The 25948-nt window shown below is 44.0% G+C and overlaps 1 protein-coding gene across 1 annotated transcript in view; it reads left to right on the top strand.

Moving 5' to 3' along the window:
• The window catches only part of LOC135917059 (uncharacterized), an 89381-nt gene that overhangs the window by 50389 nt on the left and 13044 nt on the right, over positions 1–25948 (top strand). The window contains exons 7-11 of the mRNA XM_065450552.1: positions 3193–3219; positions 8924–8941; positions 11165–11188; positions 13723–13743; positions 19155–19247. Of these exons, the coding sequence (XP_065306624.1) occupies positions 3193–3219; positions 8924–8941; positions 11165–11188; positions 13723–13743; positions 19155–19247 (183 nt within the window). The remainder of the gene's footprint in view (positions 1–3192; positions 3220–8923; positions 8942–11164; positions 11189–13722; positions 13744–19154; positions 19248–25948) is intronic.

The raw sequence follows: 25948 nt of genomic DNA, 5'->3' as shown, positions 1-25948 counted from the left end.
AGGGTGGCCAGTTTCTCTAGAACAATCTGCCCACCGTCCTTCAAAAAATCTGCTGTTATCTGATCCTCCCCAGCTGCCTTCCTCCTTTGCATAGCTCCCAAGGCTTTCTTTAATTCTCCCATCGTTACCTGTGGGATTTCGAATTCCTCTATACCAATCTCTCTTCCATTAACTCCGTGGGCGCCACTGGTACTGCATAAATCTCTATAGAACTCCTCAGCCACTTGAACTATCTCATCCCTATTAGCAATGATATTGCCGGGTTTGTCTCTTAACGCATACATCTGATCCTTGTCAATTCCTAGTTTTTTCTTCATTGCTTTTAGGCTTCCTCCGTTCCTGAGAGCATGTTCAATTCTATCCATAATATACTTCCTGTCAGCTGTCTTACGCTTTTTGATTAACTTCGAAACTTCTGCAAGTTTTATTCTAGCTGTAGGGTTAGAGGCTTTCATACATTGGCGTTTCTTGATCAGATCTTTCGTCTGCGATAGCTTACTGGTATCCTGTCTAACGGAATTGCCACCGACTTCTATTGCACAATCCCTAATGATGCCCACAATATTGTCACGTGGTCGTGACGTTAAATGACACAGTAGCAGTACTGTGAAAGACAAAACTAGCTTTTATTGGGCGAACCTGTGCCCACAATACATGCTACACTTAAAGCACAACGATAGCGGCGAACACAGTCGGCGATCGTCAAAAACCTAATCAGCGGGTCAAGCGCGTCGGCTTTTATACAGAGTCGTCGAATGTTCCAGACTAATCGTTGGGACCCGCGTGCCTTCCATAAAGTTCTACATCATTCGCGTCAGGTGAATAAATCAGATAACACAAGGTTCGGCGATAACAGACTGCGGATAGAAGCACCGATAACTTTCCAGAAACTTCGGATACATGCAAGCGCGTCCCGCGCTGTGCGATAAGATTTGTCAGGCGGCGAAACCTAGTCGCCCGATAAATATAAATACACGTGTCAATATTGTCGTTCATTGCTTCAACTCTAAGTTCCACTTCCTGAGTTAAGGCCGAATGCCTGTTCTGTAGCTTGATTCGGAATTCCTCTATTTGTCCTCTTACCACTAACTCATTGATAGGCTTCTTATGTACCAGTTTCTTCCATTCCCTCCTCCAGCCTATGCTAATTCGAGTTCTTACCATCCTATGGTCAGTGCAGCGCACCTTGCTGAGCACGTCCACATCTTGTATGATGCCAGGGTAAGCGCAGAGTATGAAGTCTATTTCATTTCTAGTCTCGCCATTCAGGCTCCTCCACGTCCACTTTCGGCTATCCCGCTTGCGGAGAAGGTATTCATTATCCGCATAATATTCTGTTCCGCAAACTCTAGTGATAACTCTTCCCTGCTATTCCTAGTGCCTATGCCATATTCCCCCACTGCCTTGTCCCCAGCCTGCGTCTTGCCTACCTTGGCATTGAAGTCGCCCATCAGTATAGTGTATTTTGTTTTGTCTTTACCCATCGCCGATTCCACGTCTTCATAGAAGCTTTCGACTTACTGGTCAGCATGACTGGATTTAGGGGCGTAGACCTGTACAACCTTCATTTTGTGCCTCTTGCTAAGTTTCACAACAACACCTGCCACCCTCTCGCTAATGCTATAGAATTCCTGTGTGTTACCAGCAATATTCTCATTAATCAGGAATCCGACTCCTAGTTCTCGCCTCTCCACTAAGCCCCGGTAGCACAGGACGTGCCCACTTTTCAGCACTCTATATGCTTCTTTTGGCCTCCTAAGCCCATTTTGACCTCCTAATATCCCATATACTACCCTCTAATTCCTCCATTAGCACTGATAGACTCGCCTCACTAGATAACGTTCTAGCGTTAAACGTTGCCAGGTACATGTTCCAATGGCGGCCTGTCCGGAGCCAGGGATTCTTAGCACCCTCTGCTGCGTCGCAGGTCTGACCGCCGCCGTGGTCAGTTGCTTCGCAGCTGCTGGGGACTGAGGGCCGGGGTTTGATTGTTGCGTTCATATAGGAGGCTGTGGCCAAGTGCTGCACCAGGGTGGCCAATCCTGCTCTGCTGAGGGAGTGCGTTACCGGTTCTGGTCACCGGGATCAGGACACACTCCAGACCTGTTGCGAGAACATTGAGATAGAACAAATGACGAAAGCTTGACGAAGGCGGAGATGACCGGGCATTACTGACATGGATGAGGAGAAGCGCAGATGCATCTCCAGCTGTCTTCTGGAGAGGGGAAATGGCAGATTCGAGGACGATTCACCGGAGAGGGAACGACCGAGAGTTGGCCGGTGTCAGCATGAGATCCTGAGGCCCAACGGCGTTGTCGTGGCTGCGCTCCACGCCCCAGGTCCAGCCCCACGGTGCCGTAACCAGCCACCTCCCAGTGCCGTGGAGGCAGTCGCTTGGGCCGTTCAGTGGCGCAATGCCCGAATGGACCAGACCGTGTCATGCCATGCGACCATGTGCCATGCGGTTCTCACAATCTAAGGGCCCCAAACCGCCGCTCCGTCGGTACCACGCAGGCCAACGTCATCCGCCACACTAGGCCGAATTCCCTCACGACTGGCGACGGTCAGAACTTATCGTTCCTCGAGACTTCCAGTTACTTGTTTAGTCGAATGGAGGAACAATATGCAGCCGATGGCCTGGTTGTTTATATGGATACAGCTAATTTTGCAGGAGTGTCATGTGTGCCTAGAACATAAGGCGTGCCCGGGTATTTTACTGTTCGCTTTTATCGATTCAAATTTTCTTTAGGTAAATGTTTTTCACGTGTTTGACTATGTCTTTGACATTTTCTGGAATGCCGAAATTCGATATACCCAGTACTTATTGAAAAAAAGGAGACGGCGCGGATCATGACAGCCTGTAGTAGACGCTTAAGAAAGGCAGAAAATAATCACATTGGAGAAGTCAGTCACCACTACCTTTCAAATCTGATGCTTACGACATCTATCGGCCTGTCTATTGCTGTAATAATTTGAGTCTAATATTTTGCGTATCGGGCAGAAAATGAAAATATTCACCCAGTATAAATCAGGTGCCCCGATTTTAGTCGCTAAGCTCCATGCCTTCGCTTCAACCACTTAGTGTTTAACTATAGTAGAAATGGAGTACTTTTTTTGGAGATGTGCCTCCGTCATTTATTGCGTGTTTAAATACTTCGTAACACTTGAAATTTCTTGCGCTTCTCATTCTAGTACCGCCGCGTGGGAAATGACTCCTGGGTAAGTCAGAAACAATTGTGTTTAAAAATAACACAACCTATATTATAGTTAATTCGTCGTGATATATTCATACAAATTACTTGACCTTTTTCCACAAGCAATAAATGGTCCCTCGTGAAAGAAAGAAACACCGTTATTATTGGTGTTCAGGTGGCAATAATATTTTCCTGGCAGTTTCTCCAAAGCAGCACAGTTGAAGCAGCTGTCGAGAGGAATTGCTATAGTAACCTAGTACGCAGCTATAACTGCAGAGTTAAGGAAGTATATAAACTTCAAAAGACCACTTTTGACATTCCAGTTACCTGCAATATGTCTGAAAAGTAATTTCTCACTGAGAAAACAGACAGAATTCTATAGATAACTGTGAATGTTATTGGATATCACGGGAAGCATGACAGCGCAAGACGTGTAGTTTGTTTGCTCTTCGGCCTGTTGGTATTGTGTGGTTGCGCTCTTTTTCTGTCATCTGAGTCAACAGCAGACAACAGGGCTGGTTCCAACATGACGGGGCAAGTGTGCACCCTGCCAGGGCACCACTCAATTGCTTCGAAATTTGTTGTCAGTTTCATTATTTCCCGTTTCACCTTTTCTGCTAGTTCAGCGGGTTTTTTTATTTGGAGGGTGCCCTGAAACGACGGATGAACGTGAGCAACCCTCACACACCGCAAGAGTCGCAAGTAGCAATTACGAAGCTCTTTGCAAAAATAGTGCTGGCAACTCTCCACTCAGTGTTTACAATATTGTTCGTGTTCCTACGTAACAATATTTTAACGCCGCACTGAAGGAACGGAGAAGAGAAAGACGTGGCGCGAGGTTCTTTGGTGATCGGCTGTTTCGGACCGTCCCATGTCTTCTCTGTAGTTAGGTTCATAGTACATCCCTAAGAAAAGGTGGAGGAGTGGTGTTCTGGACGCCACGGACACCCCAGTCCTACAAGGCTTTCGAAGAAGCAGACGCCTGGCTGCACTATTACAAGGACGTAAAGCACTTCAGGACTCAACACGTAATGATGGATCATATGGTACATGTTCAGGACGACACCGATTGCAGTGGTTTGATCGGTATGACGCTGGACAACGGCTGCGGCAATGGCTTGGATGTATCCAATCATAGCGTATGTGGAACAGATGCGCCGGTCATTAGACGTGCGAAATTTGGCTGAATTTTCAGGACGTGGCGTAAAGGTTGTTTTGGTGTAGCAGCAGCGACGATTGAGGAGACAGAGTTAAGAGCAGCGTCTCTGTTAGAATGGTATGGTAAAATTACTATATTGGTCACGGCCTAGTTTAAGGAAATAGTACACTGGTTGTTGTCTTGCCTACCAGCATAAAGAGTTACGGGTGCCATGGCTTAGAGTTCTCAACGAACGATCCTGGCGACTTTTTCTGGAAGTCAGCACTAATAGTGCTGGATGGTTTGAATGATGTGTTCTCAATGGCAAGCCTATTACTCATGCTGTCTGGAGATGTAGAAGAAAAACTTTGGCCTCCTCTGGAGGATATGGCAAAGAAATGCTTCAAAACAAAAAAGAAATCTTGTCAAAAATTACCGAAATTCAAGAAAATCAGGCATCATCGAAAATATACATAACGCAAATTCAAAGTTAACTTGTGGATATTGAGAAGATGTTACAGAGCATTGACCAAATTGAGAACAGACTTGCCTAAGTGGAAAGTTCTGTTAAGACAATAGATGTGCACGTGGCTGCCTTGAGAAGACAAACTGAGGACTTGGATAATCGCTCTAGGCGAAATAATTTTATCATAAGAGGAGTGGAGGAGGAAGAATCAGAAACAGATGAGATTTTGGTGAAAAAGTTGAACGAGGAAATTTTTGGACGTATACTAAAACAGAAGCTAAACTCAATCGAACGAATACATGGGTTAGGAAAGAAAATCCTTGGTCAAAGTCAGCCAATAATTCTTAGCTTTACGGACTTCAGGGTTAAAGTTGGAATTTTGAGCAACTGCAGCAAACTGAAAGGTACAAAATTAGGCATTATTGAAGATTTCTCCAGGCGAGTCGGAAACATTGGAAATCATCGGGAAAAGAAAGAAGTAAGGGTGCGAAGGTTCAATTATTTTTTTTACAAGCTTCGTGTTGATAAAACGATGTAGACTTGGAATGAAGTAACGAACGACGACAGCAAGTGGCACGCCTCTCCCGATAAAACTACGGCATGAACTTATCACCAGGAACCCTCTGCTTTTAAGATCATAAATTTAAATGTCAGAAGCCTAGCGAACAGGGCTAGTATTTTGGAATGTGCCGTTTTGAAACATGACCCACACATCCTGGTCATAACAGAAACATGGTTACAATATGACATATGCGATGCGGAAATTACACCTTCCGGGTACATAGTAAAAGAAAAGGTCGAGGGAGAAGGGGTGGTGGTGTTGCCATGATGATTAAGAGCAACATTTAATTCACGATTCTGCCAGTTCAGAGTGATATTGAAGCAGTCTGGATTAAAACTAACTTAGGCCGTCGTGCAGTTTTCATAGGTGTTGTGTACCGCCCCCACCCCCGGTTGCCGCATGGATGCGTTGTTTCAACTTAGGAACTTCATAGATTCGAATGTGCACCAAGGTGATAAAGGTGATAACATTCTGATCATAGGGGACTTTAACTTACCAGAGATTTATTGGCTGTCCCATTCCCCTGGACCGGCACAAGTCGCCAGTTTTGTTATGTTATGTTACGTTTTGTTATGAGCTAATCCAGGTTGTAACCGATTACGCACGAGTATGCGAGACAACGTCCTCGATTCTTGATTCGGTTTTTGTATCGCGAGGCTTGATATCTTCTCTTGTTTGCTGTGAAGTTGCAGAAGGTCTATCCGACCATAATATGGTTATGTTACCATTACTGCGGATATGCCTAGTACTCGAAAACGTTCATTCTAGATTTTCAAGCTGCTGATGACGTCAGTGCACTTGACTTCTTAGAACTGTCACTCGACCAGTTCTTAAAGTATTACCGTTCCGGAGCGAGGACAGACCTGCTGTTGAACACTCTTTCGAACATTGTACGATAGTGCATCACACCTTTTGTCTCCAAACGCCGCAAAAGTGTCAGGCAGAAAACTCCTTGCATGATGAGGGAAATTATACATATTAAAAGGAAACTGAAAAGGAAACGAAAAGCCCGTTTGCAAAACCCCACTTCACAATATAAGGAACACACTCGACAACTAAGTAAACAGTTAAAACAACTTGTTCGGGAAAGCAAGGACAGATTTTACAGCATCTCACTTCAAAAAAATTCTTGCAGAAGACCCCGGAAAGTTTTCACGCAACGCTAATCTTAAGAAAGCGACCACACGTGAATGCGAGTCAAAATAACGATAAAGAGATCGGTAGCGTTACTGACTTTTTCTTGTGTGTTTTTACGCGAGATAACAGTCCCAACAGATGATATAGTAATTAAGTGAAGAAGGAATTCGTACCTTGCTCCTTAGCATTATTATAAAGAAATCACCCGGACCAAATGAAATACCCGATGAATTCTTATACAGCTATGTGGAGAGGGTTTGAAAATATCTTGCCATTATATTTCACTCATCTATTACTACCGGCTGTTTCCCGATACCTTGGGAGCGTGCAAAAATCGTACCCATGCACAAAGGCGGCTGTATAGCAGACGTCAGGATCTACCGGCCATTTTCCCTTACCAGCACGTGTTCAAAATTACTGCAGCACATTCTATCAAAACATTTAATTAAATATCTGGATTACCATAAGATATTACACAGCCGTCAACTTCGGTTCAGAAGAAAACGTTCCACGACAACTCAACATATAGAAATTGTACGTGACCTCTCCCAAGCCTATAATTTGCGTGGCCACACCGACATAGTGTACCTAGATTTTGCTAAGGTGTTTAATTAGTTTTCTCATCCTAAGTTATTACACAAAGGAGACGCCATATTCAAAAATCCTGCAATCACAATATGGTATATATACGAAATATATACAGAGGATAAATTTGCAACTCAAGGTGCACAACGCTGCAGCAGTGGCAGGGCTAGCGCACACAGACCAGATAGGCCGACTGTCATCGTAATCATCGTCTAATCACCGACTACAGGATCGCCGCCTGGGACAATATAAAATACACTTATTCCAGGTACATTAATACCTGAGCGCTGTAGATTGAGTGGGGTAGGGTTAGAGAAAATGCCATGTGTTTTTTCACCGCCCTCAATTACCATTTAAATTTCTTGAATGCCTTGATTAGTAAAGACTAAAGGTGAATTATTGTGAAAGCATATTATATAACCCGGCTGAAACGGCAAGAAAAACTGTATGAGGAAAGTGCTTTTCTGTTAACTATTGGAAAATTGTCATACATTACATTAAAAACTTGAAATTTCATTACACAGATCAGTTGCTATTTCACTATTCAGACTTAGGTGTGTAAAGAAGGACTTCGCTCAACGTTATATGAATGTTCAGTACTCCTGTTCTAACACCGTGTGTCATGACTCACCAGAATGTAAAATAAGCTGGTATGAATTTTCATTAAAAAAACCAGAGCTTCATTCTGTGATGTACAGCGCATTTAGCGGAACAATTCATGCGGTGGGCAGGCACGATAAATCCCAGGGAAATAAACTGATGATGTACTGATGAGCCAGGATATTTTGCTTTCAAAATAATTTCTTGACTGGGGTAGTGGCGCAGTGAGCGAAGTGAAAAATTAGGTCCTGGAGTTGTGAGAAAAAAATGTGGCATGTTGTGATTATTACACGTTCCAGCTTTTTGTGCTATTGTAGCGAAATGCACACTGTTTTGGCAATATTATTGGGAAAAAATGTGCGATGGTTTAAAAATCGTCTCGCTATGTTATGAACTTCTCTGGGTCGAATGCCTAAATTCGCTTAGGTTAGAAACAGTGGTTCTAGGGGCGTTAGCCAGTGTTGGCGTTTTCATTTCCGTTAGGAAACACTAGCTGCTTTTTTTCAGAACTGAGGACCAAGGGGAACTTTGATATCATTTACTAGAGCAGTAGTTCCGATGAAAAACAATGCAACAAAGTTGTCAAATGGTCTACAGAGTATAATTTTATATCAACGAGTGCACGAAAGTCACAGTTAGGTCATCAAGGAAACAATCTAAATAAAACAGTGGTGACAGTTGGCATCAGTAATGTTTGGGTGGAGATAACTGTAGTTTGGTTTCTTAACATGGCGACATAGAGAAAAGAAATCATATTCTCGGTATCTCCGCTACACGACTTCTAATGTAAATATATATTCAATAGGTAAAATTATACTAAACGCTCATGAAAGAACATAGAAACAATCCTACATTATTAACAAACAAAGAAAAATGACTGACAGAAGGTATTCTCCTAAAGATATGCAAGCAATAACTAGAGGTGAATGTACGGACTGTTTCCAGAAACCATGGCACCTAAGTCTGGTGAACAGTTTCTTGTCAGATAACCTAATTTCTGCAGCACTGCTTCGATACAGTGCTTGTGGCGTAGGCTACCAGGAAGCGCCTCCTGTTCATTGATCTCATTGAGCGAGGTAATTATGGAGACTGCAGTAAATGTTCCCTCTACTATCACTACGAATATTCAAAATTACATCCGACAAACAAACAAGTTTTCACTATGAATGACTAACGTAATTCAAGAAGAGCTGTGATCGTAATCTCTTTACAAAGGTAATATGCATTATTTCTCACAACAGAGCATGTCCCAGTATAAGGTAAGGATTTATATCATTCGAGTCTATACTTTTCCAATCAGTTACGTCTCATGACTTACCCATTTCTCGAATAGGGTTGGCGGAGCGATGCTCATACTACTGAAGAAGCGAGCGCGACATAAGGGAATGCATCGGATAGATTCCCTATAATATATTGAACCTTTGATGTAATCACTGTGATGCAGGATATTGGTGCCAGGCAGGCTTGTCTATTAGTTCGGGCACACTTTTTAAACTAACCCACAGACAGTGCTTTCCCGCTTCTCAGGGAAATTTTCCGCATAAAGCGGATATCGCGTAAAGAATAGGTTGTGAAGTCCAGGTAGTTATTTTAAAATACCGAATAAATTACTTTGTAATTATTCGCTGTACTACCCACGGTACATTCGCGAAATTGAAAACGAGCCATGGTAGTGACGTAGAAACTATACATTAATGACAGGACAGATAAAATGAAATCAACGATGCGCATGTTTGCAGATGATTGCATTATATATAGGGAGATTAGGAACCATAATGGTCAACTAAAACTACATCACGAGCTTGCGCAAGTAGCAAATATGTGTCAGGCATGGCAAATGAAGATTAATTTTTTGAATTTGATGAATGTTTTTATGAAAGTAAGCCGAAAAAGAACCACACTAGAATTCATCTAGACGATCGAACAAGAAAAATGAAAGATAGTCGATGATTATGAATATTTGGGCATAGTCCTATCATCTGATATGAAATGGGACAAATATGTGTCACACATATTTTCTAAGGCACTTAGAGCACTTTATTCACCTAAACGCTCTTTAAAATCTGCCTCATCAGACACTAAGATGCTAGCCTACACCTCATTCGTTCGTCCTATACTAGAATATGGTATTGCCTGTTGGTTCCCCCATACCAAACAGTGAATAAAACGCCTAGAAGCAATACAGAGAAAAGCCATCAGATTCATTTATAATAGGTACAACCGTAATGATTCTCCGTCAGAACTCCTTGATAAAGCTTGCCTCCCGACTATTTACAAGCAGCGCGAAATGGTTACGCCTCAAGTTTCTGTTCCACCTCCTTAACGGGGGTTACAAATTAAACAGTGGTGCATATGTACCTTTCACTGAACAGCGACACACTGGAACTAAACATCAGAAACATTTAATTGAATACAGGTTCCACAAAGACACATTCAGGTGTTCTTTCTTTCCCCAGACAATCAGCGACTGGAATTCATTGCCTAGCGATATTATAATATGCTCACCTGATGATTTTCTTCCTATGCTGGAAAAATATGTCTATGGGTGCGCATCTTGATTTGACAGAATCGCCTGCAGAAACCGCATTTTGTCTCTAATTGGTTTGATGTACTTTTATATTGTTTATCTTATGCTTCTGTATTTCTGTTCATTAACCTTTAAGGGCTAACTAAGGAAGGTGACAGCCTTTATTGTATTGTTCGACTACGTCTTCTCGTAAACTACAATATTTAACAAGTGTATAAGTTTGTCATTCTTATTTTGATGCAATGTATTCTCCCATGTCCTGCAACAGCCTCCAAATAGAGGCTAGCACTATATATGACATAAGTAAATAAATAAATAAATAAATAAATAAATAAATAAATAAATAAATAAACGTCCAGAACATAACACTAGCACGCCTCTCAGGGTATCCGGCCATAAATTATTTTACTAAATGCATTGGCACATCACATAACAATTGTCAAAGATTGCGTCAAATAATTTTTAAATGTAACGCGAACGCAATGGTGGAGATAAATATACAGAAATTGCCACAAGTGTTACCATTCTTTTCTAAATGGACATGATGTTATAACTGCTCCTCTTATATATTGCGTTTGTAAAATGTCCCAACCTGAAGCATTACAGATGTTCATTAGTGAACTTGCTCAATTAGTGACCTACATATTGCGAATAATAGTGCAAGTAATTTCCACTGACTCAGGCAGAATCCACCTTAACCGATTAAGATGAGCACTGTGCTCCATGCCATGGAAATGTTAGAAATGAAAAATGCAGTCACATGTCACCTATAGGCCGCAAGATTAGTTAAATATGAATATTTTACTGTCGCGCTCAAAGAATTCCCGCTGGTAGTTTTGTTCTTGTGCTCCTATTTAGGAGCTGTTTCGTATCACTCGCATTCTTTAGCATTATTGACGTTCGCTGTGACTTAAACCTCACATCTTTCTTCACGACGCACGGCTACTCTTGTCAGAGCCTGGACCCCGGAACTATTGTGGTAAGTGACACTTCCTGATGTGTTTATGCCGTGCTTTCTACACAAAACAGCACCGCGTACGCCATCAGCAAGCCTTCGTCTTCTAATCGCCGTTAAATCAGAGAGTTAATCATGCCTAAATATGTACCGCTGCCTTGCTTTCGCGATCCAAGCTTCGCGCAGCGTCTTGTGCTGCGGGTAATTATGAAGGCTGACACCGGATTCCGTTCTGTACGAGAGGCACTGCTACACCGAGCAGTAGCCTACCATGACGGACGCCTTCAAAGGCAGCCAATACCTATTATTGGGCTTTCAAGTGTTGTCAAGCACGCAGCCGAAGCGGCAAAACCTCCCAATTTAATCATAACCGCCCCGCAGGTGAGACTTTACACTTTCGTTTTCAGCTAACTTCGGCGCTTCCGAAGCAGTCGACTTGGCCGCTGTGTCCTCGTGAACGCTCAAATCACGTCACGCCGACGGGGGTGCCAGCTTTTTCAGTGGTGGAACTCGCCCACAACAGTCTCACAATATGTTGCTCATTTGCTCTTCGTGTTATTATCGACAGTTTGCAGTAACTTATTTTGCACTTCGCATTGCTATTTTCGCATTACCCAATGCCTTTCTTATGCCATGTATGTCATTCATAAGCATATTTACTATATTAAATAAAATAAACGTGTAAGCGGACAGGCCCATGAGATGAGATACACCGATGAAAAACACGAGGATTTGTATGTTCGATATAATTACCATTTCACTCATGTTGCTTATAATTATGACAACACCTGCGTGGGCGGCACATATAGGATACTAATGAACCTGTAAATAACTGCATAATTTATGCTTTCACGCTTTACGCACAATATCTTGCTCCATACCGCCTCAAAAGTGCGGCGTGCAAGGACACGGAAATGCCGACTGCAGTGACATCCGCAACGACACCTTTCTTAAAGATCTCTGCGCCTCAGCTGAAACATTCATTGTGTGTTTGCAGCTTCAGTAAGACTTCCATTTGAGTGTGTGCCTTCAAACTGGCAAGCTTATTCGTGCGAGTGAGCTTTGTTTGTTCGCTAACGAAGCCAACGCTATATAAGTATTTCAAAAGGTCGATGAAATGCTCTAGTTGCTGGGTCTTTTTACCTTCTATCCGTCTCATGACAAATTCTAGCACTGATGTGCCACTTGTACCTACCGACGTGAACGTAGTGGGAGTGCATCTGCGCTCCTAAGATTGTCGCATTTGAGAATAAACAGCTGAAACTATGTGATTTGTGCCTCGTACAATATCAGCCATGATTTTCTTACAAGTAGGAGATCATATGGCAGTGCAAAATCCTGTTTTTCTCGCTTCATGCAAGTCGCAGCAACAGTACGGGAGCGCGAGAAAGCCTACAGGATGCATGAAAGACTGTCAGGTGTGAACGCCGCGGGGTGAATGGGCGGGCCATCCCCACAACTGAAATTACGCTCTCTCCGTGCGAAGGGGACGGCCGGACGAAAAACCTGCCAGCTCAAGCAAATCTCGGATGCCATGCCATATTCATTGTCCCTCCGCTTTGAAATGGTCAATTCAGCCTCACACGGCGATCTACAAGTCCCCTGGTTAGCTAAGAGGCTAGAGCAATCACTTAGAAAAAAGCACTCATCGTGCGTTGAATCTAAAGACAACGATGATTGTTAATGCGAAGGATTGTTTAGGATCCTCTCCGAAGGCAATTTGCAATCTTTCGGTCCACCTGACAAAAACGTTGCAGTTTCGCCCAAAAGGCGAGAACTAAATTGCGGTAGCCAGTTAGTAGACCACTACACTAAGTAAGGATAGTACTTTTATCATAGTTGCGGGGTAAACTCGTAACCATTCGTAACCATGTAACCAATGGCCAACCATTGTGTCACGAATGCAAACGGAAACATGGACACATCTCAACCATTGATTGCGCACACTCGCTGTAGAAACGTTGGAGCAAGGAAGTGCGGCGGCAGCAGTGAGCGAATTTACCTTCCTGCTGCCTCTCGCTTCAACACGAACGAAACGGCGAAAATACAGCGAAATACAGGAAGCTACCAGCACTCCGCCGTGTGCGCGACAAAACATGTGACGCGTCGTCCTTGCTTTTTATGAGTTTTATGCTTATGTTGTTATGTTTTATGTTTTATGTTTATGTGTGTGTGTGTTCTCCGACCTTAATACTTTGCGAAATGCGAAAACACCCGTGTACTTAGATATAGGTGCGCGTTAGAGAACCCCAGGTGGTCGAAATTTCCGGGGTCCTCCCCTACGACGTGCCTCTTAATCAGAAAGTGGTTTTGGCACGTAAAACCCCATAATTAAAAAAAAAAACCTCGATACTTTCATTTAGTTTACATTGAGGCGCACCTAGTAGAATGTTCATGGGGCGGTAGATGTGTGCCTAAATCTGTTATCAATCCTAATGGCATACGGTTACGTAGTGTAGAGCATACTTTATTTAGCACGTTGAAATCACTGCCTATATTTTTCGCATCGGCACTGACCATCACTTCCTTTCTCTCGCACGCTGCGCCTTGGCCAACAGCAGGGCCCGAACTTGCCGCTGGTAAGCGCAAGTTATTATTAAAAGCATTAAGTATGACGTACAACATTGCGTATGACGTGCTATGGCATATGTTCACAATAAAACGACAACAAGCGATCAGTAGTGGTCTAACACAAAATGTCTCTGGAGCCAACGTTCCCACGGTGGCTTTTCTTTGTTATAGCAACAACTTTTCGCCTGACCCTTCATCAGTTGAATGCCCGGGTTTTTTAGCTTTGCCTCTATTCAAAATGAAAAAAAGGAAAATAAACTAAGAAGGCTGCTTTTCTTCCTTGCATCTATAGCTGAAGTTTTATTAAAAGGTTCAAATTTTTACAAGTTGCCCGAGGTGAATAGAAGAATTCCTATCTGATCTAAGTTACTCAATCAAGCGGCTATTACTTTACGAAAAATCAAAACGCCTAAATAGGTAATTAGCGTAATTACCTTAACTTTTTATTTCTTTATTTCACCACATCTTTTAATTTACAAATTGCAGCTAGTGAATGCGCACGAGTATTCACTTCAAACGAATTCCCGAAACTGGTGCAGTACTGAGAGTTCATTCCCAGTGGAGACGCCTCGCGAACTCTGCGGCTATAATCCATACATTAAAACGTGTCTCAAAGTAAATACACAAAACCTAAATTACATAATCAGAGGAATGTAGCGATAAAACATTTTCATTTCTCTCAGAGTTATGGCTGCCACATCGAGCAATATAGATCAAGGGTTAGAACTATGCCATCTGCCACAGATAACCTCAAAAATGAAGAAAGGGCAATTGTACATGTTGCACTTAGGTTTAAAAAATATATTTGAGCACTAGTCGAAAGTTTGGCATCATGTCGATCCCAACAAGTGCATTTTATCTGCATCGTAATTTTTTAAATACTGCTGGCTATCTTGGGCACTTATGAGTGGCCAAATTTTCTGCATATCAACAGAAGGTTGAACAAGTTACTTTGCCGCAATAAATAAATAAATAAATAAATAAATAAATAAATAAATAAATAAATAAATGCTTATATCACTTCAAGTACCACTATGAAAACATTGTATAAACACATGGTAAGATAAGACACATGGTAAACACAAGATAAGATAGACGCGAATAATAAATACATGTAGGGACGGGGTCTCACTTCTGCTTCTTTGGCCGCCTTCCCTCACAAAAAACAACAACAGGCGTTGACAGATACATAAGTATCCTTACGTGATTTCAAGAGGAAAGCATGGAGACTTTTCTGAGTTCTAATTTTAAGTGAAAGCTCCACCTCAAAGCTACACTCCGGCTTGCTCTAATTTGGGCCGAGCTTAGCCTATCTTAATGCACCTTAATCCACCACAGTCCATCCTAATACACTTTATTCCACCTTCCCCTATGTTGTCCTTGGTTTCAGTGTTTGTTGGCTTCTTATGACATGACTAATAAAAATCGGGCACCTCGGTTAACCCCCTTTCTTCTCGTTTATTACATAACGAGGGTCTCGAATCCGGCAACATTGATGCCTTCAGGTAGCATGCGTGGGTTTATTGATCAGTTGCCTTCACCCAAAAAGATCACGTTCTCGTGACGTCTGCGGCAAAAAAGGACGTTCCACGTCCGCCGCCAAGGTCTGTGAGTGGTGGCGCTGGCTAACACTCCCAGGGTTCTACAAGCACACATATATACCCAAGAAAGTGGATGAGGAAACGCCGCCGCGGTAGCTCAACTGGTAGAGCATCGCACGCGAAATGCGAAGGTTGTGGCTTCGGTTCCCACCTGCGGGAAATTGTTTTTTCCTCCCCTTTAATTTCCTTTAATTTATCGCTTCCATATTTCATTTATTAAGCACAAATGATTTCCCCTATGTTATCCTTGGTTTCAGTGTTTGTTGGCTGCTGATATGACTAATAAAAATCGGGCCCCTCGGTTAACCCTCTTTTTTCTCGTTAAGTGCACGTATGTGTAATTTTAAACTCTTACACTTATAACTAGATTTGCGGCTGTGATCCTCGCAGACTGCTAAGGTATCTGTGTCCAGACTATACATGTAAAACGCCTTAAGGCACCCTCGTTTACGTCAAATCCTTCAGAGTTGGACGTTCTATCTTATACAATTTCACAAACAAACTTTCAGTTACTCTATGTACAAACAGCGGCAAGGCTGCTTTAACTACGTGCAAAAGAGCACTATCAAAGACAGCGCAGTTGCTCTCCATGTGCACAGTACAATCAAAATATTCCAAGTCTACTACTTACGCCCTCTGGTAGTAGCATAGTACTTCTACGCTATGCCTGGTAGAGTGAATTTACTCAAGGCGAAGCTTCATACATGTCGCATGCAATGACTCTACCGACAGAGCATAAATTAGAACTTTCTTACACCCTTAGTTTTTAGAGTGTACGATGCAGACTGTACTTCAAGTTGTATCACGCCAAGAGACCCCAAATTGATTTGGCAGAATAGACATAATTCGCCTGGCTAAATTTTGGCGCCTTGAGTAGCGTGCAAAGCCGGAAGCTTCCCATCTTCTCCTTACTGTGAATTCCAACGCGCACCACAACCGCAAGTGCGTAATTCATACTGGCCCAGGAATTTTCTGTAGCACTATTTGCTACGCAATGCTGCGATGGGGACCAGCACTCACCTACGGGGCAGAAACCTGGAGGCTTACGAAAAGGGTTCTACTCAAATTGAGGACGACGCTACGAGCTATGGAAAGAAGAATGATAGGTGTAACGTTAAGGGATAAGAAAAGAGCAGATTGGGTGAGGGAACAAACGCGAGTTAATGACATCTTAGTTGAAATCAAGAAAAAGAAATGGGCATGGGCAGGACATGTAATGAGGAGGGAAGATAACCGGTGGTCATTAAGGGTTACGGACTGGATTCCAAGGGAAGGGAAGCGTAGCAGGGGACGGCAGAAAGTTAGGTGGGCGGATGAGATTAAGAAGTTTGCAGGGACGGCATGGCCACAATTAGTACATGACCGGGGTTGTTGGAGAAATATGGGAGAGGCCTTTGCCCTGCAGTGGGCGTAACCAGGCTGGTGATGATGCTGATGATGATGATGATGATGATGATGATGATGATGATGCGATGGGGAAGCTGGTAGTTGGTTTTTCGCAGTGCTACCTGGGCAACGCAGGAGGCTCGTAGGATCTCATGGTGGTTGTTTTTTACAGAAAACATCATGACGATGACTAAATTCACCTGGAGGGTTGGCGTTAATGCAATGTTGCAATGAAAAACTTGTTCTAATTTTAGAATAATTTAGCAAATTCTATTACGCCTTAGCGTTATTAGAACTTGTCGAGAAAAATCGTTGTTTGCTAGGCCTACAAACTAATGTATTATTATGAATGTAAATATACTACAGCATCTGCAAGCGGTTCGCCGAATGACAAATCACCAACCTTGTCAACACGAGGAGCTACCTTAATCTCGTACTTGGATTTTGAATGCGCCACTGCGTGTACACACACACACACACACACACACACACACACACACACACACACACACACACACACATATACATATACATATATATATATATATATATATATATATATATATATATATATAATAAATACACGCGTCAACTTCAATGCCTATATTTGCGAGGATCCACAAACGTTTCTTTTTCTGATATATATAAAGCATGAAGCCAACAAACACTGACACCAAGGACAACATAGGGGAAATTACTTGTGCCTGATAAATGAACTAAAGAAACGATAAATTAATGAAAATTAAAGTGGATGAAACAACAACTTGCTGCAGGTGGGAACCGAAGCCACTACCTTCACATTTCGCGTGCGATGCTCAATCAATGGAGCTAGCGCGCGCCGTTTCGCCATCCACTTTATTGGGTATTTGTGTCCCAGTAGAACCCTGGGAACGTTACTACCTTCAACCCATAACCTTCGGGAAATGCGAAGGATGGGGTTCAGTTCCCACCTGCGGCAAGTTGTTTTTTCATCCACTTTAATTTCCATTAATTTATCAGTGCTTTATTTCATCAATAAGGCACAAGTAATTTCCCCTATGTTGTCCTTGGTGTCATTGTTTGTTGGCTTCTTATAATATCACTAATAAAAATCGGGCCCCTTGGGTAACCCCCTATCTTCTCGTTCATATATATATATATATATATATATATATATATATATATATATATATATATATACACTGCGGTCCACTGTTAGGTGAAACAATTTTTTTCCTCTCTCTTTGCTGGCAACATAGCTGTCAGTGGTTGCCAGCAAATCATCTGCAAATCTAGGCGCTTTTACCGTTGCCATTGCGAAAGATACGGGGCATGGCTGCGCACAAGCGACCCTTTAACCATCGACACTTTGTACCCTTTATATCCATAAAACATCAATAAACTTCCGGTTCTTCTTATAAATATTCAAGCTTATAATGTCACGGTCTGCTGTGCTTGCCAAATTTATATCATTGGTATCGACTGCCATCTCTTCCAGGAAGGCTGAGAATTAACATAGCAAGATGGCCGCGTTGGTGACTGAACATATTCCTAGTGGTGGGAAGCACAACCCGAACGAAGGAAAAAACAAATTGCACGATATGAGCGCACACTAACAAGTGGTTTATTTTATCAAGCAAGTAAATAAATATACAGAGAATGCGATCATGTGATGAAGTGACGCATTCAAGTGTTAAAAGGGTGTCAGCCTATCTTTCCATTCAAAAACCCCGTTTGTCTGTCATGCAAACAGATAGAAGTTTCGCTGACGCATGCACCTGAGTTGACATGCATGAAATAGTCTGCCAGAATCTCGCGGTTGAATTGATTTTCTTATTTAGGAAATATTTCTGTTTTTGTCGAACAAGGGATTGCATGGGCAATTTCGACAATCCGCGGCCTTAGGTGCGAACAGGAATGCAACATGCTCGAATCTGGCCGCGCATTGTAGAGATTGCCCATGCGAAGCCTTGTCCGAAAATACTGAAATATTGTATGAAAACGGAAATCAAATCAATCGCGAGGTTCTGGAAGCCTACTTCATGCATGCCAATTCAGGCGCATGCGTCAGCCAGAGTTCTATCTCCCTACATGATAAACGTACTTTTTGATAGGACAGATAGGCTAGTACCCCTTCACAACTACGCGTCACTTCATCACATGATCACGTTCTCGGTATATTTCCTGACTCGTTTGAAAAAAAAAACAGTTGCTAGTCGACGGTCGAATTGTCCGCTTGCTTTTGTCCTTCGTCCGTGTTGCCCTGCCCCCGCCCCCCCTTGAAATATATAAAGACTTTAAAGTTGTACCCCTCTAGTAGTGTGCTAACGCATGCAGTCTTCACACCTGTCAGATGAAAACGGGGGATGTTAGAAGCACTTGTGACTAGTGTAGCGGTTTATGATAGCCTGTCGAGGTAGTGTGTTCAAAAAGCTTTTTTTTATTTTTTCTAGTTGGCTCTGAAAAATCCGGCAGGCAAGGATAAACATAAAAAACCCAAGAAGAAAGGCGAGCTTGATGAAGAGATTGAAAAGAGAATTGAAAAGGTACGTTCACTTCGTACGCTCTTTCCTAAAACATTCTGTCACAAGCCTTCTGAGGATGAATGTGTATGGTAATGCAATTAGCATTGCAGCAATGCAGCCAGACACCGTATTGGCACCGCCGAAACGCGTTGTCTATGAGACGTCTATTCAGAGGCTCCGACTTTTCTTGCTCTTCGAGCTCCTGCTGCTGCTTGTGGCGGTGATAAGGTTGTGAATGTAACTTTGTTGAAGTTGTTATGATTCTCGAACGTTACTTTTACGACGCGGTAGATTAATGTGACAACTTGTAATGCTGATTGCAGTAATGTAGACAGTCCTCTCCGTCTTTGTATGCCCACTTTTGTTTTCGGAGGCAGGCAGTGGTGCTCCAAGATTTTACCTCGTTTCCAAAGATGATCCTCCGCTTTAGTTGCCAAGAATATTATAGATTGCTATACTTAGATGCGCATGATGAAACTATCTGCAAATTATAGTAACCATTTACTTGCGTTTGACTCATCTTTAACCTAGCGCGTAAAAAGTTAAGCGGTGATTGAGGTACATTAGGCAAAAAAAAATGCGTACGAAAAATAAAAATACCAGAAGAATTATAAAAAGAGAATTCAAATTGAAAGTTCCTGAACATGCTTTTACTATTTCAAGTGATTTGTATTTCAATTGGCGTGAATTGTGAAAAAAATTTAGAACCGCTTCTCCAGGTAACAATGAACGTTCAATTTTCTTCTGTTGCTTAAGCTTTGCCTTCGGGCCTCTTGCAAGCTTCTTACTTCCTGCGAAAGATTTCCGCTGCAGTATAGTAATTAGTTTAAGATATGCACTTTCCATGGAACTTCTGTCAGGTCATGGTGATCAAGACAAAAGCCAGAAAGATGGCTCACACTTATAGAAGCTGTCGAGAGTCATAGTGGTGATTTAACCGAAATATTGATATAGAGGTGGTCATCTCCACAATAGTGTGCGAATAGTGTGCGAATAGATTGTTTGGAACCACAACAAAAGTTAGCTGTATAGTGACTCAGTCAATTTTGGGTTTGCCCTGAACCCATTAACAACAAATGTACTTGTTCGGTGATCTCTCATATAGAAGGAGCGTACCCTACGTTTGGTCTCTTCTAACTATTGGACACTGAGCGGATGCGGTGTCATCGAAGGCTCGATTGTAGTTAAAGCAGGCAATCTCATCATATAACGGTTGTGAACATCAGCTGTAAGGAGTCAATAAAAAATGAGGTCGCTAGACCCACGTTGTCAATTTTATAATATTTTCGAATACTTCCATTTGAGTGGGGCGGCATCAATTTTTCTGCATGGAAATATTACGCGAAAGTTAATTTTTGAATTACCAACAAAAGTATTTTAAATGAAAACTGATATTTTCAGGCGTATGTTTCCTTAAATCTATAAAACACACAAGCATTCTCGCGAAGCAGTTAATTGGAAGGTAAAGAAACGAATAAACAGCTAAGAGGTGCAGTGACGCCGATGGTTGGGCCAGTTCGTTTACGTTCATAATGTTTGTGAAGAGCGAAAAGAGGAGATGAGTAGCGTCACTCACAACAAACCTTTGTTGAGATCATCACCTGTTATGTATGTATTTATGTATGTATGTATGTATGTATGTATGTATGTATGTATGTATGTATGTATGTATGTATGTATGTATGTATGTATGTATGTATGTATGTATGTATGTATGTATGTATGTATGTATGTATGTATGTATGTATGTATGTATGTATGTGTGTGTGTATGTATGTATGTATACGCGAAGTAAGCTACGCAACGAGTAAGTTCCGACCGCCAGACGGAAGACAACGAAAGGCGCAGTCGTGCGCCGGGATTTTGGGTATCGGCCATCACTACATTAGGATTTTCTGTTTCGTTGAGCCCGTCTTAGTTATTTTCATTACATTTTATTGGTGGAGGTGTGGGGTACATGCTGCCACTAAACAAGACAAAGCGTACCCCTGACATGTCTCCTGTGAGTAGTCCGGGGCAGATTACCCCTGTACACGTACTAACAGCCGCCGCCCGCAAGGGCTCCAAACTGAGCGTGGTCTTTTGCTCGATCCTATGCGGACTATGAAGCTGAGCCCACCGCCTTTAGCTGCGGCTGCTGTTGGACTGAAACAGAAGTCATCCTTAGTCTACTTAGACGACGTTGTGGTGTTTTTCAGAACATTTGATGAACAGCTAGAATGACTCACTCACGTAGTCATCGCAATCAGCAAAGCAAATCTGACTATCGATCCCCATAAATGTCATCTTGGCTTTATGAGCTCAAGTTTCTCGGACGCGTAGTCAGCCGTCATGGTGTTCGGCCACACCTCGAGAAGCTAGCTGCCGAACTGACAAGAAAGCAGTTCAACGCTTCTTAGGTCTCTGCGCTTACAACCGTCGTTTTGTCGAAGGATTTTCAATGATGGTGAACCGCTAACGCGATGGACGCGCCAATATGTACCCTTCGAGTGGCGGACAAGCAATAAGCACATTTTACAGAATTGCGGAAGCGATCACAATCAGCCCTCGTACTCGGGAATTTGGACGACAAGGCTCATACAGAAATCCATTCAGACGCCAGCAACGTGAGGTTCTGTGGCCTACTCGTCCAGTGGCAAGACGGCGCCGAACGAGTAGTAGCCTACGCGAGTCGAAGTCTGACAAAGGCGGAGGTCAACAATTTCACGACTGAAAATGAGTGCCTCGCCGTTGTTTGGGCCATCGGCAAGTTCCAGCTCTACCTGTAAGGCCGACCTTTTCGTGTAGTAGGTGACCACTCACTGTGCTGGCTTGCGAGTCTTAGGGACCTTTCAGGCCACCTCGAACATTGGACCATCCGCCTTCAGGACTACATCACAGTGGTTTATCTATCCGGACAGAAGCACCGCGACGCCGACGGCCTCTCACGTGCACCTATACCTGCGAAGCTAAGTTACTTAGAGCCAGACTTCCAGTTTCTTGGTGTTGAAGACACCGTCGAGATGGCTGACCTCCAACGTGCAGACAGTTAATAGCTTCCTTTCATCCTATGCCTACAGGGAGCCGACGTTGTTGTCCCATGACCGATGTCACCAGGCCTGACTTCTTACTGCATGCTTAACAACGTCCTCTTCAAAGAGAACTTCGAAAACAACCAAGAAATGTTTACTCCGCAAAGAAGAGTGACAAGCGTGTCATCACGACCGCTGCGCCGGACACTGACACTTAGGGTTCGCCAGGGCATTAGCATGCATACTCCAGAATTGTTGCTGCCCACAGGTGTTCTCGTTCCTACAGCGCTACGTAACAAGCTGCCGTGATTGTCAGCGGCGCAAGGTTCCACCTTTGAAACCTGCCGGTCTTCTGCAACCCCTCGATCCTCCTGCAGCACCGTTTCCACAGGATGCAATTAATCTTCTCGGTTCATTTCCTACGCCGTCAACAGGTAACGGATAGTCGTCGCAACGGTATACCTAACGCGGGACGCAGAAACAAAATACAGAAGTCGCCATGTTTTTATGCGAAGCATATTACTAGAGCTCAACCCAGCTCCTCAGGCGCGGCGGTGTCGCCTTCAATACCACGTGACACCATGACGTCACGACAGAGGAGAAACGGGGCTCTACCTCGCGCCGTCGCTCGCGCCGTCGCCTTCAAGGCTGACCACGTGACACCGTGACGTCACGACAGAGGAGAAACGGGGCTCCAACTCGCGCCGTCGCTCGCGGCGCCGCAGCGGTATATATGCAGCTGCGCTTGCCTCTGCTAGACACTCGCGAGGTGAGATGCCTCCTGGAGGCAGAGCTGCTCGTTGGAATGAGAAGCGAAGGTTGCGGCGTGCTACAGAGACTGTTTCTAGGTGGCTTTGCTACGGCGCAGTGACTACGCGCCCCGCATCGGACGCGGTGAGCGTCGAGCAACGCAGCGTTCGGCACGACAACGAAATGTGCGCCTGAGCAAGCGCCGCACGCCTGAGCCGACGCCGACGACACCGGCTTTTCTGCGACACGAGCTCCATAACGCTGTCGCGTTAAAATAAAGGCTAGTATGCTTCGAATCCTGGGCTTAACCTTAGCTAAGCCACAGCCATTTTTTTAGAGCGCAGCTCTTTGGCGTCCGTTCCTGGGTTTCGCGTCGTCGTCGGCGTTGTCGTCGGCCTCGTAACCAGCTCCGCCACCCTTTCATCCCCCCAGCGCTAGCAGCGACCGACTGATACCGCTAGATGCCGCTGACGCCGCTAGAAAGTGAAGATAACGTGACTGCATAGAACACCGTCGCCGCCATGCAGAAAGAGGAGGAAAGGGTCCCCCCCTCCCTGTTCTTGTGTGGCGGATAGGGTGCTCTTCAGTTGCCGACGCGCCGGTTATTTCACGTAGGCGGCGGCACGTCGACGAATACGTGACCACCTTCCCACGGCTAGACCTGGTTCTTAGCGCTGCGGAAGCGAGCGTATCATATTGTTTGTGTCGGCATCGGCGGCGTTGTCCCTGAAACCAACTCCGCAGCTGGGGTTGACTCACTATCGGCGTCAGCGGCATCAGTCAGTCGCTGCTATCTCTGCTATCAGTCGCTGCTATCGTGTTGTCCGCTTGCTGCGCGCGCTTCTGCCCCCATCGTTTGCCGCTGGGTGTACACGCCGCCCCCCTCCCCCCTCTTCCTGCGAGTCTCCGGTTGTCAAAGCGCCGGCTCGAACTTAATTCCTTTCTTCGCTCCTCCTCCAATGCAACCCCTGTGCGGTGGCAATCAGAGAGCCAGATCGGTGGCGGCGGATCTGTATATGTGCACCGCCCGAGCCGAAATTGCCGCTGCCGTTCGCCACTGCGAAATTATCTGCCAGTTCTTCCTGAGCCATGAGCGAGACGACCGGCTGCGCTCAAATTTCGCATTAGGAAGTAGCGTAATCGTCGGTAATTTTTTTGTACATGTCATCGTATTACATCAAGGCGCTCCTTACCTCTTAATATCCGCTTGAGGGACAGTATTTACTGCTGACTTAATAGACAAGATCGTCACACTGAACCACAGATCAATCATCGGATATCTACGGACTACCATCCACAAACTAATGGACTTACGAAGCGCCTCGATAGAACTATCGCCGAAATGATCTCGATGCACATTGGGGTAGATCATACGTTATGGGACCAAGTTCTAATGTACGTCACATTAACATACAATACGGGTGTGCAGTAAACCACACGATTCATACCATTTGAACTGGTTTATGGGCGCTGCGTAACTACACCTTTAGGCGCCATGCTCGCGGTAGACAACAAAAGAAGAAGCAACAATGCTCATGACATCGTCCGGAAGGTCGAAGAAACTCGACAGCTTGCTCGCAACCGCATCCGCCTCCAGCAGAGTACTGACGCTCGCAGTTACAACAGTGGCCCGAGGAACATCCAATACAAACCCCGTGAGTAGGTTTGGGTGTGGACACCCCCCCGTCATCAGGGACTGTCGGAAAAATTGCAGCGTGGATACTTTCGCCCGTACAAGATCGTAAGGCGACTCAGTGACGTGAACTACGAGGTTGTCTCTAAGAGTACTACTATGAGCTCGAGTCGGCGACGGCAACGAACCGAGATTGTTTACATAGTTGTTATAAAACCGTACCACGGCCGCGAAGAAGTGTCCCTCAGATAAATTTTCTTCCGCAGCCTCTCTCGCTCTTTAGTCCTCCTGATCAATGAGCGTGACGGTAATGACGCGAAGTCAGCTACCCACCACGACTTCCAATCGCCAGCAGTCAGCTGCCTATTAGAGGCGCCGATTGCGAGGGAGAAGACGACGAAGGGCGCAGTTGTGCGCCGAACTTTTCTGTGTAAGCCATCATTAAAGAAGGCTGTTCTGTTTCGGCGAGCCTGCCTTAGTTATCTTCGTGACAATATATACACAACATAGCAGGTCAGTTTTGCGGAATCCCGCAAGACGGAGGAATTCTAATGAAACGCAATATTGTCCGCCACCCAAATCTTGCGAGAAGCTGCTAAGGGAACCCGTACGGGTTTCTCCGAAAGAAAGCTCCGCAGCTGATGAATGTGGTGTCGCCCATTTTATGCAAAGCAAATGAAATGCGCACCTATAGTTCACATATCATGACAGCTGTCGATACAAATAGAAAATGAAGCCTTGGGTGGCTTGGATTGAAGCCCGCTTCCAGTTTCTTGCCTGGTGTATTCCCCCTAGTGCCAGCAAAGATTCCTGCAAAACATTTTTTTTCGTTTTGTTGTATATGCTTATTCTTAAACTCTTTTGCATGTTCACATAGGAAAAGAACATTTTTTGTGAGTATTTATATGTCGCATCACTAAAGGGTTAAATACAGTAGGGACCTCATTTGCCTCGCTTTCAAAGTATGTTAGCTTGTTAGTTTCATACCTGTTCCCTGGCGTACTGCGAAGTTGTTTGCGGTTATCGTTCTGAGAAATGTGTCCTCATCTTGCGGCGGTGGGTTTATCGGGGCGGAGCACAGGCAATCGTCTGCATCAGAGTTTTCCCATGCAGTATTTTGTATCCAAGTGACGTTTATTTCTTGCAGTCTAAGACTCCACCGTACAAGGTAACATCATGGGTCCTTTTGCTTTGGTGCTAATATAGGGCATGGCTGCGGCTAAACACGGCTAAACAAAGGCTGGAATTTTGCCGCAGTCCCAATTATTGCAAAATTCTCTTCTTTCAGCGTAGAATGAAGGACTTCTGCGTTCAACAGCGACAAGATT

Source organism: Dermacentor albipictus, chromosome 10 (assembly GCF_038994185.2).
Source record: "Dermacentor albipictus isolate Rhodes 1998 colony chromosome 10, USDA_Dalb.pri_finalv2, whole genome shotgun sequence".
Classification (NCBI taxonomy): Eukaryota; Metazoa; Arthropoda; class Arachnida; order Ixodida; family Ixodidae; genus Dermacentor; species Dermacentor albipictus.
The sequence above is the reverse complement of the archived record's forward strand: the minus strand, read 5'-3'. Positions and strand labels throughout refer to the sequence as shown.